Source organism: Babylonia areolata, chromosome 29 (assembly GCF_041734735.1).
Source record: "Babylonia areolata isolate BAREFJ2019XMU chromosome 29, ASM4173473v1, whole genome shotgun sequence".
Classification (NCBI taxonomy): domain Eukaryota; kingdom Metazoa; phylum Mollusca; class Gastropoda; order Neogastropoda; family Buccinidae; genus Babylonia; species Babylonia areolata.
The window spans coordinates 148237-162316 of record NC_134904.1 but is presented as its reverse complement, the minus strand read 5'-3'; the positions used below and the strand labels follow the sequence as shown (position 1 = coordinate 162316).

General features: G+C 41.8%; 1 protein-coding gene across 1 annotated transcript in view; it reads right to left on the bottom strand.

Annotated features, from left to right (window-relative positions):
- LOC143274997 (clustered mitochondria protein homolog) overlaps positions 1-14080 on the bottom strand; it is a 76504-nt gene that overhangs the window by 27529 nt on the left and 34895 nt on the right. The window contains exons 13-20 of the mRNA XM_076579044.1: positions 13404-13524; positions 12759-12850; positions 11360-11400; positions 10689-10822; positions 9301-9406; positions 8781-8898; positions 8119-8266; positions 335-400 (exon numbers count right to left, since the gene is read on the bottom strand). Coding sequence (XP_076435159.1) covers positions 335-400; positions 8119-8266; positions 8781-8898; positions 9301-9406; positions 10689-10822; positions 11360-11400; positions 12759-12850; positions 13404-13524 — 826 coding nt within the window. The remainder of the gene's footprint in view (positions 1-334; positions 401-8118; positions 8267-8780; positions 8899-9300; positions 9407-10688; positions 10823-11359; positions 11401-12758; positions 12851-13403; positions 13525-14080) is intronic.

Sequence of the window (14080 nt, the reverse complement as noted above, 5' to 3'; positions counted from 1 at the left end):
TGTTTTATTATATCCAGCACTTTGAGGGTTAAGGAACATCTTTCAAATAAAAAAAATCTAACAATACATAAGGTGCAGCATACTATATGACACACATCAAAGTGTAAATAAGTTGAGGTTACACACAGACACACACACATTCATCTCTTACCTCTCCTTATTATCACAGACAACACATACATGTACACCTTTGATTCGCCAAGACTCCTATATTTTTTCCTCTGTTCCTATCACAGAGTCCTACAAGTAACTACCTGCAGTCAGAAAATTCTTACCAAGGAGGGTTTAAAAAAGACACCAAATCAAGAACGCCACACACAACTGATACACTTACCTGTGTCACTAAGAGAGCCCACAGCTCTGGCTGCTTTCTTGATAACGTCCCTGGTGTTGTCTTCAACTGTCAACACAACACAATACAATCAGCCCTGTCAAGACACAACCCCTTCCAGGCATGAGACTGGGAAATTGTGATCGAGTCTGAAAGGTAGGGACCTGGGGGCGAAGCCCCCTGAAGCTGAAGGTTTTTCTACATTTCAAACCATAAAATCTGCACTTGCGGGTCATCAATGCTGCTGAGGTATTCCAACCCACAGAAGACAAAAAATCAGTCCAATTCTTCCTAAACTGAAGCGTTTTTGCTTCCAAACCTATAAAGTCAGCCTTGGGGGCATGATTTTCAAAATCGTGTCTCATGTGTGTGTGTGTGTGTGTGTGTGTGTGTGTGTGTGTGTGGTTTCAATGCAACTCTGTGTATGTGAGAAAGAGAGACAGACAGACAGACAAAGAGAATGAGAATAGGGGTCGGACTAGCCGGACATGGGAGGAAAGAGTTAAAAGTTCATGTATGTACACTGCTTTAAATACAACTCTCTGTGTGTTAAACTCTTTGTGTGAGTGAGTGAGTGAGTGAGTTTCAGTTTCAGTAGCTCAAGGAGGCGTCACTGCGTTCGGACAAATCCATATACGCTACACCACATCTGCCAAGCAGATGCCTGACCAGCAGCGTAACCCAACGCGCTTAGTCAGGCCTTGGGGAAAAAAAAAAAGAAAAAAAAAAGGTGAATAAATAATAAAGCTGTTCGATTCTCTGCAATGCTAACTTGCTGTTGTACGTGCGACACTCGATGTGTATGTCACGAGCAAGAGGCAAAATGAATCACACGTTTTGGAAACTACACATCTTCTTCTTCTTTGTCCTTTAAAGAAGAAAACTGAGAAGAAGAAGAAGACTGAAGAAAAGGAGCATGTTCCTCCCGCCTTATTTATTACCCTCCCCAATAAAGAAAACGTCTTTGTCTTGTCAGTCACAGATTCACAAATACCGTCTTCCATCTACTGCTTCAGTCGGGGTCGGTCATAACCCAGTTTAACTCAGTTGACAGTCCACTGAAGTTTTAGTTACGGCTGGGAAGGCATCTATTCATAGTTCAGTCCACAGCTTTTCATATTTTTGTACTGAGTCCCAGGCTCCACTACGGGCCCCGCCACGCCTGTCAGTGTTAATAATTTCAAAACCGTCCCTTTCAAGTTCCCTTTCTTTTGGGTGACACGGGAAAAAGATAGCGAAAATTTTCAATAGGCCTTGAGTTTCATTTCACTGCCGGAATAATGTCACTGAGTTCAGTTTCAAGGAGGTGTCAAAGCGTGCAGATCGACCCGCATGCGCTACAACATAAATTTTTATTTGCTTAAAAAAGAAAGTAAACATTGATGTACAATGCCGAACCGCCGAATCAAGAATGGACCGAACGCTCTGGCTTAGACCGTCCTGGCTGCGGTACTCGGTAGCAGTGTTGGAAACAGTCATGAATCAGCCGTGAACCGGCAAATCAGTATTGAATAGAAGTACTAAGATAGCAGTAAAATTTAGTCTGTCGGCGGCTCCGTCTTACCAGGTAGGCAGCCTGTTGTGCTAATGACTCAGTCATCAGAGTAACTGATTTGGAAAGCGCATAGACTGGAGTTTGGTCTCTGACCCAGGACAGGCACGACACTATTATTATATTACAAGTATCCATGATGATTAAGCGAAATTGATTTTCTCTGCAGGATCGGGATTGCCAGGAAAAGCACACACAAAAGAACCGGACGGCAATTAACCGTAATTATAAGGTTTTTTTTTCTTCTCTTGTTTATTTTTTTCAGTTTTAAGACGGTCGAAATGAGGTACATGTGCAGAAGTTGTATGGGATGATCATGATGCGTTCAACGTCAGTGGTAATTCAGGGAATGCTACACTGCATGTTGACTGGCAGATGTTCGACATGCATAAACTTGAGAGCCCCAGGATATCGTGAAAAAATATCTGATGTTGTGACACACACGCACGCATGCATGTACACACATGACAGCTCTTGATGACTGAAGTAAGGGGAAAAAACAATAACAAATCAATTTGAAACATTTCAAGGTTTTAATTGTCTGTCATTCCACTAGACAAAATTAAATTTTTATTATTGCTCTACGCGGCTCAATGACAAAGCATATGTGTTCACATCGATTTTGCTTGTATGGTCCCATCCCTCCCCCCCACCATCCCCGCCCCTTAACTGGTAAAGGAAGCTTGCTACTTTTGTTCCTCCGCTGTATCACGTATCACTCACTGACTTCAAACAAATAATTATGTAGGCTACTCAAAAACCAAGAGGAGGCATTGTGCAGATTATATATATAAAAAAAACCCAAAAACAAAAACAAACAAATAAAACAAAAAAAAAAACCCAACAAAGCATACATTGATGAAATAATAGTGCGTATCTATTCTAAAGCTGCTATACTCCCAAAATAATATTTCACAACCACCGGCACCGAAATATCTACTGTCACACATTCCTCAGACAGCTTCGAAGGCGAAAAGGCATAGTTAACGTTCTTGCTTGACAGATTGACCTTCAGGGCGCAACTCTTCCTTATTCAGCCACAGAATCCAGGATGATCCATTGTGACATGTGGCCTCCAACAGCTATAGGTATAGCCGAGGAGTCGTCCCGTTTAGTTAATTCCCGATTCGCCTATGTCACCAAATTCGCCTCTTCTAGTTTGCCGATGCTCATTTACTCTCTGTCTCTCTCTCTCTGTCTCTCTCTCTGTCTCTGTCTGTCTGTCTCCATATATATGCGTGTGTGTGCGCGTCTACGTGCGTGCGCGTGCGTATGTGTTTAAAAAAAAAGGAACGAAACAAAACAACAACAAAAACAAACAAAAAAAACCAAAACCAAAAAAAAACCCCCACCACTTTCTTCATTGGAGTGTGTGTGTGTGTGTGTGTGTGTGTGTGTGAATGGTGCAAAGAAGTTTTCAACTTATCCAGTTTACCCTCAGTAAAACATTTGCCATCGTAAGTTCACACACACACACACACAGACGTGTATTAGTGAACAGATACTTATGCTAAACTGACTTGTGCTGCGGCGGTGGCAGGCACGAGTTCATCGACGCACACGCTTTCAGTAGCGTTGTGTGATTATTTTTGTGCCTGGGCTGGAACACAACTCACTGGCACGCGGTCGGTTCACCCCTCAGGCTGTGACATGGACAGGGAGAGCGGCCGACTTTGACGCCAGGACTGGTAGTTTGTTTCTGGCAAGATTTCCTTTCTACTGACTCCCGCTCCGCCCAAAAGACGAAGATAGTGGGCTTAATCTTAAGATTGCAGTCAGCTGTCTTTCGATGCGTAATGTTTTGAAGTGGTTAACAACTGGGTTTTAAAAAACAAAACCAAAAACAAAAAAAAAAACCAAAAACCAACCAAACAAACAAAAAACCCGGCTTCAAACAAAATTGAAGAGAAGAATGGTTAGGGGGGCTGAACGGTACTTTTGTTGTAGCAAGATTTCCACTCCACTGTCTTTTGATGCGCAATGTTTTGTCATGGTTAACAACCGGGTGCTTATTAAAAAAAAAAAAAAAAAAAAAAAAAAAAAAAAAAAATCTTAAGAAAGATTACAAGAATGGCTAAGGGGGGGCAGAATGGTACTCTTCGCTTTTAGGGTAATTTCTGGGATGCGAGTTAAAAAAAATTACTTTAAAACAAAGTGCGCGGGAAAACCTGCAAACATCTGTTGTAGTAGTAGGAGGAGGAGGATAGGGACTAAGCAAGCTTTGAAGCTTTTAAACAGTCCCTTGTTTGTTTCATGACATATTCTGGAAGACTGAGATTCTAGTTATGTACACTTTATTTGTTCCTCAAACTCTCTAAAAATAGTCAAGAGTTTTGTACTGAGAATTGTCCAGTTGATTCTTGAATGCGTAGTAAATGGTGCTCGTTTTAAATGAGGTGACAGTTGAATCCATACGTTAGTAACTAGAATACTGAAGCAAAACTTTCTATGCTTTACTTTCTTGTAGTCGTACCAACATGTGGACCATTTTGCGTTGTTTATAGACGATACTTTCCCGATTACAATTAAATAAAAAAATTGACACTGTTCTTTGTTCCATAATATCCTTTCTCCACGTTTGAACAGAACCAAGGGGACGGTTCCCATACCCATCCTTCTTTACTCAGGATCAGGATCTGTAGGTCGCAGAGGCCAATATGGCCATTGTCGAAACGTCGACAGCTTTTTTTTTTAATGGTCTGTTTAGTGAATCTATAATGTTCCCTTGGCATTTCTAGAACAATTTCAATTAATTCAAAAAAACAATCTGAGCTGATTCTATATAAGGGAATAGGGGAGGGAGGTAAAAGGCGAGTGGGACAGTGAGGTTATCTTGCCGTGAACAGTTTTTTTTGTTCCTTTCCTTGTCATTTAGTGAATATAAAATCATAGGTAGTGAGAGACATGTATGTTAGTGTCAAAATGCTGGGGAATTTCAACAATTTAATGCTGGATACTGTTGGTGGGATATTTCTAACACCCCTCCCCTCTCATCCCGTCTGAACTGTGAACGTACATCTTCAGGCAAGACCTCCAGAATAACCCTCAGACCCCTCCGTCCAAGCACACTTTCCAAGCCAAAGTATGCTTTTACAAGTTGGACATTGACACTGCTGAAAGTCGCTTTCCTTAATCATCTTGTTCATGCCATAAGCAATGATAAACAACAGGCTGATGACCCTGCGTCTGAAGCTGTCCAAGGATCGCTTCGCCACAGTCATCAGCTGCTATGCCCCGATGATGACCAACCCTGATGACATCAAAGAAGCTTTCTACGAGGAGCTCAGCCGCACCATTTCAGCGGTAGACAGAAAGGACAGGCTGATCATCCTTGGGGATTTCAATGCCCGCGTCGGCGTGGACTTCTCCTGAAACTGTGAGTGAGTGAGTGAGTGAGTGAGTGAGTGTGTGTGTGTGTGTGTGTGTGTGTGTTTTCAAGGAAAATATTCTTAGCATGCAAGTTTGCACTGTACCAATATAACTGACCATCTGGTCTCTTCAGCTGTAGTCTCTGTTCCACTGACAGGCATGTGCGTTGGTTGAGGCAAGAAAGGGGGAAGTGGAATGACTGGAGGGAGGAGGGGGTGGGTCTGTGACTGGTTATATCACTTTCAGCAGTCAAGGATTCTCAGCTGGAGTTAGTGGTCAGTGTCTTGGCTCAATGCCAAAATTGCCACAGTCATTGACAGTGGTGTGTGTGTGTTCAGTGGAGAAAGAGAGAGAGAGAGAGAGACAGCAAGCGAGCGCGAGTGTGCACACGTGTGTGTATGTGTGGTTTCAATTCAACTGTGTGTAAACAAGAGAGAGACAGAGAGGGAGGCAGACAGAAAGAGAGGGGAGATGGTAGGAGGAAAGAATGCAAGTTGTATTTGTGCATGTATATGCACTGCTTTCAAATTCAATAGATCCCTCTCTCCGTGTGTGTGTGTGTCTTTTCAATACAACTGTGTGTGTATAGGCAAGAAAGAGAGAGAGACAGACAGAAAGAGGGAGAGAGGGACAAAGAGACACATAGAGAGGGGGGAAGGTGGGAGGAAAAAGTGCAAGTTTGTATGTGTGCATTGCTTTAAATACAATTCTGTGTGTGTGTGTGTGTGTGTGTGTGTGTGTTTTCAATCTCCGTGTGTGTGTGCTTGAAAGAGAGAGAGTGCGTGTGAGAGTGCACGCGCATGTGTGTATCATTAAGCTTTGTGTGATTGTGTGAGTGTTCATAATATTATGTGTGCACATGTGCAAGTGTGAAGGAGAAAGAGATAAAATAAGAAACATAGTATGTGTATATGTGAATGCATTCATGTTTTTTTGCAGTTTTTTTTTCAAAGTGTGTGTGTGTGTGTGTGTGTGTGTGTGTATGTGTATGTGTGTGCGTGCGAGCGCGCGCTCGCGCATTGAGTTCAGCTCTGTGTCTGTGCGTGTATGTGTAACTTCAGTAATCTGGCCGGCTATAGGTCTCAAATCTAAATACACTGACTCTTGCCATGAACTGTTTGTACTACAGAAGCGTCGGCTGTGTCAGAAAAGGCACTGACGTCAATAAGTTGCTACAAAGTTTTGATCTGTTTCAATCGCAACACTGAATGTTACTTGTGCATACAATGGCAAACGTTGGCAGCTTCTGCTGAATGAACAGAGGGACAAGCAGATGTACCCACAGCCCTTGTGGCTTGACAGGGACGGAGATCGTGCACACTGATGTATCTGTGCGTGCGCGCTCACAAGTCTGTGCTATGTGTGTGTGTGTGTGATCGACGGCATGTGTGTGCATGTCCGCGCGTGCCTGCTTTTCACAGTGCGTTAAGAAACTTTGGGACTTCGATTTTGATGCTCTGACAAGTCACTGGATCGCCTCTCAAGGGGTCAACAAACGATGCTTTCGAAAGAGCATTCCGTTTTCATTTTTGACAGATCATCGGTAAACGATACAGAACGGCCCATCAGCTTTTTCTTTCTTTCTTTTTTCTTCTAAAAAATGGATGCTCCGTTTTTAATGCAAATGTGAAAACAGATTTACATGCCTAAACTGAAGAGTTGCACCCATACAATCTGACACCAATCGCACTTGGCCTTGCCCGCGGTGTCAATTTTGTGAATGACGTCGCCTACCCGTAAAGTTATTTTTTTATTCTTCACTTCTGTTTTCACAATCTCATCTTGCCAGACCCAGTTCCACTTATTATTCACTCCTTTATTGATCTCTGCTGCAAATACCCTCTAATCCTTTGTGAGTTTTCTCATTTTGTCAATGACTGAAGACGATCGACGAAATCTTTGCAAGTCGTGAAGCCCACAAGTGAGTTTTGTAATTCCGACTGAATACGGATAAGCTGAATGATGACAGAGGAGCAACGGAACACTTATTCTCAATTGGTTTACTTATCCACACATGGGGTATTTTAGCAAACGCTGTGGGTCTGTCTTGTCGATATGTCGGACAACGTTCATGCAACCTTCGTGGGTCGGAAACAAACCTCACCCCACCTCCACCCCTCTGATTTTCTCAACGGATTTATGCGAATCTCAAAAATGGCCTCTAGAGCCAATTTTCGGTCGGAAAAATCTCATGCTTGCCTTCATTCTTACACCTTACATTCTGCACATTGGTCTTCGTTACCACCTGGGCTGTAGATGTCATTGTTAGCACCTGAGTTTCAGTCTGTTATCATCCACTTCTGGGTTTCAGTCTTGCTAACACCTGGGTTTCAGTCAGTTAACGTTAACAGCTGGGTTTCAGTCTCATTGTCTGTTACTGAAAACGTGCACACCTAAGGTGTGCCTTGCACACATGAGGTGTACTTTTCATTCCTAGACATGCTAGAGCAAATACACCACTTGGCAGGTGAGAGATATCCTCTTACTCTCAGAGATGCCATAACATATGGTCTTTTTACACATGCAAGATTTTTTATATGACAGTGGGTACATTGTACTTACAGGTCCGTCAGTGCACTGTGTACTTATAGGTCTGACTGTCAGTGCACTGAGTACTTACAGGCCTGACAGTGGGTGCACTGTGTACTTATAGGTCTTACTGTCAGTGCACTGAGTACTTACAGGCCCGACAGTGGGTGCACTGTGTACTTATAGGTCTAACTGGATGCACTGTGTACTTACATGTCTGACTGTCAGTGCACTGTGTACTTACATGTCTGACAATGGGTGCACTGTGTACTTGCAGGTCTGACAGTGGGTGCACTGTATACTTACAAGACTGATGGTGGGTGCAGTGTGTACTTACCTGTCTTACTGTCGGTACCGGTGAGGGTCTCCACAATCTTCTTGGCCTCAGCGGTGACCATGTCTTCCTCATTCTTCTCCTTCTCCTTGGCGTCCCCGTCCCCATTCTCCTGAACTACCACCTCAGGCACACTCTTCTCTGGGGGTGGCTGCACCAACATCAGTCCTTGTTTGGTGAATGGTTGGGGTGTGTGTGAGAGAGGGGGTAGGGAAAGGAGCAGAGGGGTGGGCACAGGCAGATACAGGAGTGTGTTAGTAAGCAAGTGAGAGAAAGAGAGAGAGAGAGAGAGAGAGTGAGTGAGTGAATTAGTGTGGGGGGGGGAGGTAGGCAGGGGAAGGCACGGGATATGGGTGTGTTTGCATGAGAGAGAAAGAGAGAGTGTGCAGTGAGTCGTGTGTGTGTGTGAGAGAGAGAGAGAGAGAGAGAGAGAGAGAGAGAGAGTGTGTGTGTGTGTGTGTGTGTGTGTGCGCGCGTGTGTGTTTTCTTATCACCTAAATGCCAATACAGAAATCCACATAATACAGTAGTACTCCCACTTTTCTAGAATCACCAAAAATGCCAATACCAAAACCTGCATAATATGCAAACACTCCCACCAATGTACATAAGGTTTCCATTCCCACCCATGAAGCCTGTGTACAAGAGAGGGTCACAGCAGTCACCTTGATTTTGATGTCAGAGGTGGGCTCTGCCTCCTTGTCTTTGTTCTTGGCTTGCTTCAGCAGCTGCAGTTGCTGGAACTGGTAGGCAGCATGGCGCACAAAGGTCACATAGCGATTTCTGCAACATGGACACAATGTTTCATGTGGTTTGTTGTCTGGTGTGGTGCTGTTTGGGTCGGTGTGGTGTTTGGTTTGGTGTGGTGCTGTTTGGGTCGGTGTGGTATGTGTGATGTGGTGTGATGTTTGTGTGGTGTTTGGTTCGGTGTGGTGTGGTGTTGTTTGCTGTGTGGTGTGGTGTGATGTAGTGTGGTGTTGGTGTGATGTTGTGTTGTGTTGTCTCCTGTGTATTGCGTTTTTGCATTTTTTGTCACAATTTCAGTGTGAGATTCCAGTTGCTTTCCTCAAGTCAGTAGACACACCCAGTTCACACCCCCACCCATGATATGCATGCACACATCTACGTGCAGCTCACACCCCAACACCAACCTACACCCACACACACACTTTAAAGGGGACTCACTCCACAAAAGCCTCAATGAGTTCCTGGCGTAAACACGGCAACTTGTGTCGGTGTTTTCGTGGGTAGCCATGTTCCTTCATCTCTTTGCTTAGCTCCTCTCCCTCCACTGAAAGAGACCAATCATATTACTTCATCTGTTTGCTCAACTCCTCTCCCTCCACTGAAAGAGACCAATCATATTACTTCATCTGTTTGCTCAACTCCTCTCCCTCCACTGAAAGAGACCAATCATATCACTTCATCTCTTTGCTCAACTCCTCTCCCTCCACTGAAAGAGACCAATCATATCACTTCATCTGTTTGCTCAACTCCTCTCCCTCCACTGAAAGAGACCAATCATATTACTTCATCTGTTTGCTCAACTCCTCTCCCTCCACTGAAAGAGACCAATCATATCACTTCATCTGTTTGCTCAACTCCTCTCCCTCCACTGAAAGAGACCAATCATATCACTTCATCTCTTTGCTCAACTCCTCTCCCTCCACTGAAAGAGATCAATTATATCTTTCATCTCTTTGCTCAACTCCTCTCCCTCCACTGATACAGACCAATCATATCACTTCATCTCTTGCTCAACTCCTCCCCCTCTACTGAACAGACCAATCGTATTGCTCAATCTGTTTTCTCAATTCCTCCCATTCCACTGAAATGTACCAATGATAAAACATAAACACTCACTGCAGAAATCCTGTCAAATCACACAGGCCTTATGAGAGCTATCAATGCAAGAAAAACTACATCCAACACCTTCACTCAAACAAGTCCATGCCAACAATTCTGTTCATTCCCATTCACCATAAAAATGAAATACACAACATTATGTTAATGATGCAAGAAAAACTACATCCAACACCTTCACTCAAACAAGTCCATGCCAACAATTCTGTTCATTCCCATTCACCATAAAAATGAAATACACAACATTATGTTAATGAGACATTCAGTAACACCTTTTAATTGCATAAGACAGACATGTCTGGCTTTACTGAAAGTGCCATCATTTCACTTCATCCTTTATTGCATGATTAAGTACAAAAAGAATAAAAAGAAGCTAAAAAAAAAGATTCAAAAGCAGATCTAAATCACAATCAACCTGGTGACACTTATAACTTCAGAACTAGGCTGAAACATGTCACAAACTTTCAACATGGCACTGATCATCATTTGACCATGGCAAAAAACAAGAGCATACTTTATTCTGGGACTTTTGATTTTTTTTTTTTTTTCAAATTCAGGAGGGGGTGGTGGATCTTACAGGGCATCTAACAGATGAAAAATAATGATAAACCTGTTTATTGCACTGAAGTTAGAGAAAAAGAAGAAACAGATATGAGTTCCCACAATATCTGAAGGAACAACAGCACCACAGACACAGAGACCCAACTCACTGGGCAGGAAGTTGACGTCAGAGGGGAACGTCCGCAACAGATCCAGAATGTAGTGTCGCTGATCGTTACCCACAATGCCCTTGCACTCAATGGAGGACAGAAGCTCTATCTCTTCATTCTTGCTGTTTAACACTCTGCAATAAATAATGTTACACTTAGAGCCGATTTCTGTGTGATAAAATGGAAGTGAAGTGAATGGTTTTGTATCCAACAGTCACAGAGATCTACAGTGAACGATGATCTCAACACTGACAAATCTTAGCAGATTTGGCACATCCCTACATGGCTTTCTTTTCAATGAAGTATGTACCATTGTTTCACTTTAAAGCTGACTGGAGACATGTCTTTACAATATGACTTAAAAACAACAACAACAACAAAAGAAACCACCCAATAAACCTAAACAACCTAATATCATTCAAGATAGACAGTACACTTAAGACTTGTTTTTACTTCCTCATAAAATCACACAGTCAGTAACACATTACTGTTTAAAACCCATTCTGAGCATAGTTTTAAAGACATCATTATAAAGCCTTTAAGACACACAACTTCAACATCTACAGAGTAAAACATTGATGAAAGAACAGAAACAACATGGCTTGAGACATCATGAGATTTGAAAGCACAAGAAGGCAACACAGTGACACAAAAACTGTAAGGAAGCTTACTTGTGAGGTCTGATCTTCAGCTGGGAAGCTGTGTTCTGGAGCTATGTGAGACAGAAAGCAACACTTTGTTAGCTGACACACATGGGATCTATAGTTTTGCTGTGATACGTCCACACAGAAGATCATAATCACACACACAAAGTACACATACACAGAACACACACACACAAAGTACACATAAACAGAACACACACAAAAATGTGATGACATACACACACATATACATACTCTCAAACACCCAAACACCTAGAACACACAATTCTGCACTGAATGCAGCAGTTCCTTTAACAATGCTGTACCATGTATGTAAATATTTTATTGACAGCTGGTGCCTTTGAGCTTGTGTGCATCATACAGGAACAAAGAATGTGTATGTGTGTGAGTGTATGCATGCATATCTGTCTGTCCCTGTCAGCGTGAACACACATGTATGTATTTGTGTTAAGAGTACAAAGAGGTCTCTGTTTGCCTGCCATTGGGAACATCCATGTATGTTAAAACAAGAGAGGCAAGGCCTTCAAGACTCACTTGTGATACACTTTAAAAAAATCCAAGCTTTTTATGTATTGAGTATAATTTCAAAATGTAATGTTTAAGATGAGAAAGATCAGTTTAAAGCAAATTAAGTCCCCTAGCATTAATTACAGAGTAATTTCCCTTTTTTACTATCTGCACCAAAAACGTTTGCAAAATAAATAAAACTTCCATGCTTAGCAAAAGAAGTTCCTATTTGAACAAAAAATGATCATAATGACTGCTCTTGTTGTTGGGTCAGAATATCAGATCAAAGTGCCAAGTTTAGAGAATACAAAAAATATAAATATAACAGTAAATGCAGTTTGCATATAATTAGGCTTCTTCTTTATATTTTTTTGTGCCCATCCCAGAGGTGCAATATTGTTTTAAACAAGATGGCTGGAAAGAACTGAATTTTTCCTATTTTTATGCCTAATTTGGTGTCAATTGACAAAGTATTTGCAGAGAAAATGTCAATGTTAAAGTTTACCACGGACACACACAGACAACCGAACACCCGGTTAAAACATAGACTCACTTTGTTTACACAAGTGAGTAAAAAATCATATGACTGTACACAAATGCATGTGCTCCAAGGGAAAGATATTGTATTCTTTTTTTTTTAACCCCTTAACTGTTAATGATGAGTATACTTGTCAGTGAAGGGCTGTCACCTCATTGTGATAAAACTGAGCTTTCCTATCAGGATGTCAGTCACCATTCTTTATTTGGACTGCTTCCTCCTGGGATTGCATTACTTTTGTTCAGCAAATTCAATTATACCCCTTTCAAGTACACAAAAAAGTTGTAATTGCACTTTAATTTCACCAACATTCAGCCATTAAGGGGTTAAACAAACAAACAAAACACAAACTGGACGTACCAGTTCTTTGTACTTGTTGTTGGTCACCACTGTCTTGCCAAAGTCGATGGACCCGTACACCACTGACTGCTCCTGCTCTCGCTCCAGAATACCTGACAACAACCACACACATGCAGGATAGGTGTGAGCCGTCATCTCTCATAGAAACAGACCAGTTTCTGTTTCCACTAAAATGTTTTACTTCTGTAGCTTTGACACAACTTCTGCCACAAAAATGCATGTATCAATAAGTGATTCACATTCAAACACATTCATACACTCAAACTCATTCACACACACAGATATAAAGACACAAATCTCTTATCCTCTTTTGTTTTATATTGATGTGAATCACTTTCAGGTGTTAGAGAATGTCACATGTATATCAGATACAAATGCAGTTTTTATGACTTGAATAAATAATGGGTGAACACTATCTCATATACACATGTTCATGCACAGATGCAACCATGCAGACACACATGCACAAACACACTTCCACGAATAAAACACAGAAATGCAGTATACAATCAACCCAAAATCTGCACGCACACATACGCTTTGATTCATTATACATGGAGATATGCAGCTTATTTTCAACACTCTCCCTCACACTCACTAACCCATCGTACACAACTTAAGGTATCAACAGACTGGTTGGCAAACCTGGAATGATAGACTGGGCAGTGACACGGTAACCCCTGTAGTCGACGACCACTGTGCCCAGTGTGAACAGGCCCTTAGGGTCCAGGTTAAAATATGCCTTTACGCCCTGAAGGTCGTTGCCCTGCCAACAGCAAAACACACCCCTCTGTCAGTCTCAACTAGAAAATCAGTAAGATCGTTCTTTTTGAAGACCATAAAGCCAAAGGGTAAAATATCTATCATCTCAGCAGAAATCTATCATCTGAGTGGAAACTGAAGGCATTATACAAAAGCCTTGCTTGTTTTTCTGACAAAATATTCTAAAACAGTAATTATAATAATGTATAACAAATACCTTTCTTTACAAAACCAACACTTTAATCATAACTATTTCCTGACCAACAATTTGTTCATAACTGTTCCCCAACAAACACTTTGTTCATAAATGTTTCTAACAACGACAACAAAAAATGTTGTTCATAACTGTTTGCTAACACCTTGTTCTAATCATTTCACACCACACTGTTCATAACCGTTTTTTAACACTTCCATCATAACTGTTTCCTGACCAACATGTTGTTCCCAACAAACACACCGCAAACTTATTCCATGTATGAACAACAGTGTCATGAATGCCAGAAAATTACAAGAAAGGCACTGACAGCCTATAGCAGTATATTCTGTTCACTCAGAACCCC